The 1051-nt window shown below is 52.5% G+C and overlaps 1 protein-coding gene across 1 annotated transcript; it reads left to right on the top strand.

Annotated features, from left to right (window-relative positions):
• Positions 1–214: 214 nt before the first annotated feature.
• LOC100278947 (uncharacterized) lies at positions 215–808 on the top strand. Its single transcript, NM_001364508.1, has one exon. The coding sequence runs from the start codon at positions 359–361 to the stop codon at positions 554–556; it is 198 nt and encodes a 65-aa protein (NP_001351437.1). The 5' UTR covers positions 215–358; the 3' UTR covers positions 557–808.
• Positions 809–1051: the final 243 nt, after the last annotated feature.

The following is a 1051-nucleotide window of genomic DNA, read 5'->3' as shown; positions in this document are numbered from 1 at the left end:
AGCTGCAGTGCAGGAGTCTGAAGAAAGAATCTGCAGTCAGCTCAGGTCACCGTGTGAAGACTGAAGAGTCTATTCGTCGTCTCGTCCCGACGTGCACAACGCGTGGCCCGCTCGATGAGCCGTCGGATGCCGCCGCAGAAATGATCTCCTGGCCCCGCTGCGCGCACCCTCCGCTATAAATTGGGGAGGACCCGGCGGCCCTCGGAACACAACTACTGAACTAGCTAGCAGCAGCAGCAGTTTCCTAGTGAGCTTAGTGCGTCCAGTGCCTGACAACTGTCGTCTGTGCTGTGCTCCGAGAGAAGCTTAGAGCGCCAGCAGGCAAGAAGAAGCTTCGGGGTCATCGGTCGCCGCCGGAATGGGAGCCAGCCTGTCTTGCTTCGGCGGGTCAGAAGGCGGGTACTACGCCGACGAGCCGGGGTACGAGCAGCCGCGGCGGTCGTCCAGGAAGGTGCGGCCGAGCGACGAGGACGGCCTGTGGTACGTAGGCGAGCGCGACGTCGACATGAAGGCGTCGGCGTTCATCGCCAGGTTCCATGCCACCGCCTCGAGCTAGGCCCTGCAGGAGTGTCCATGTGCACGGCGCCGATCATATACCACCATGTGAAATCTTTAGTCTATCTGTGTCTCTCGAGCCTGCTCATGCCTCTGCTCGAGATAATCTCTCTAGTCACTAGCGCTTCCTTCTTCCTTCTTCCCCGACTGATGGTTAGCTTAGTTCGCTTCATTTTCCGTTAATTACTACTGTACGTGCTTGACACTATACTTAAGCCCCATGCATGTCAATATATCCATCTACTTACTCTCTCAAATATCGTCTGTAACTATGTAAGGATGTGTACATCTGTTCCTCCGTCCTAAATAAAGGCAATGCTGGACGAGCTTTTAGGTGTATATATATATGCATGTGGACAAGAAGTTTGGTTTTCAAAACGAAATGCTTAGCTAGTTTTCTTTTTGGCGAATTCAGAAAGATTTGTTGAAAATTGAGGAACTATCGCAACGCTAAGAGGGTGTTTGATTTTTATGGACTAATTTTTAGTCACCTCAT

Source organism: Zea mays, chromosome 9 (assembly GCF_902167145.1).
Source record: "Zea mays cultivar B73 chromosome 9, Zm-B73-REFERENCE-NAM-5.0, whole genome shotgun sequence".
In the NCBI taxonomy this organism is placed as follows: Eukaryota; Viridiplantae; Streptophyta; class Magnoliopsida; order Poales; family Poaceae; genus Zea; species Zea mays.
The sequence above is the reverse complement of the archived record's forward strand: the minus strand, read 5'-3'. Positions and strand labels throughout refer to the sequence as shown.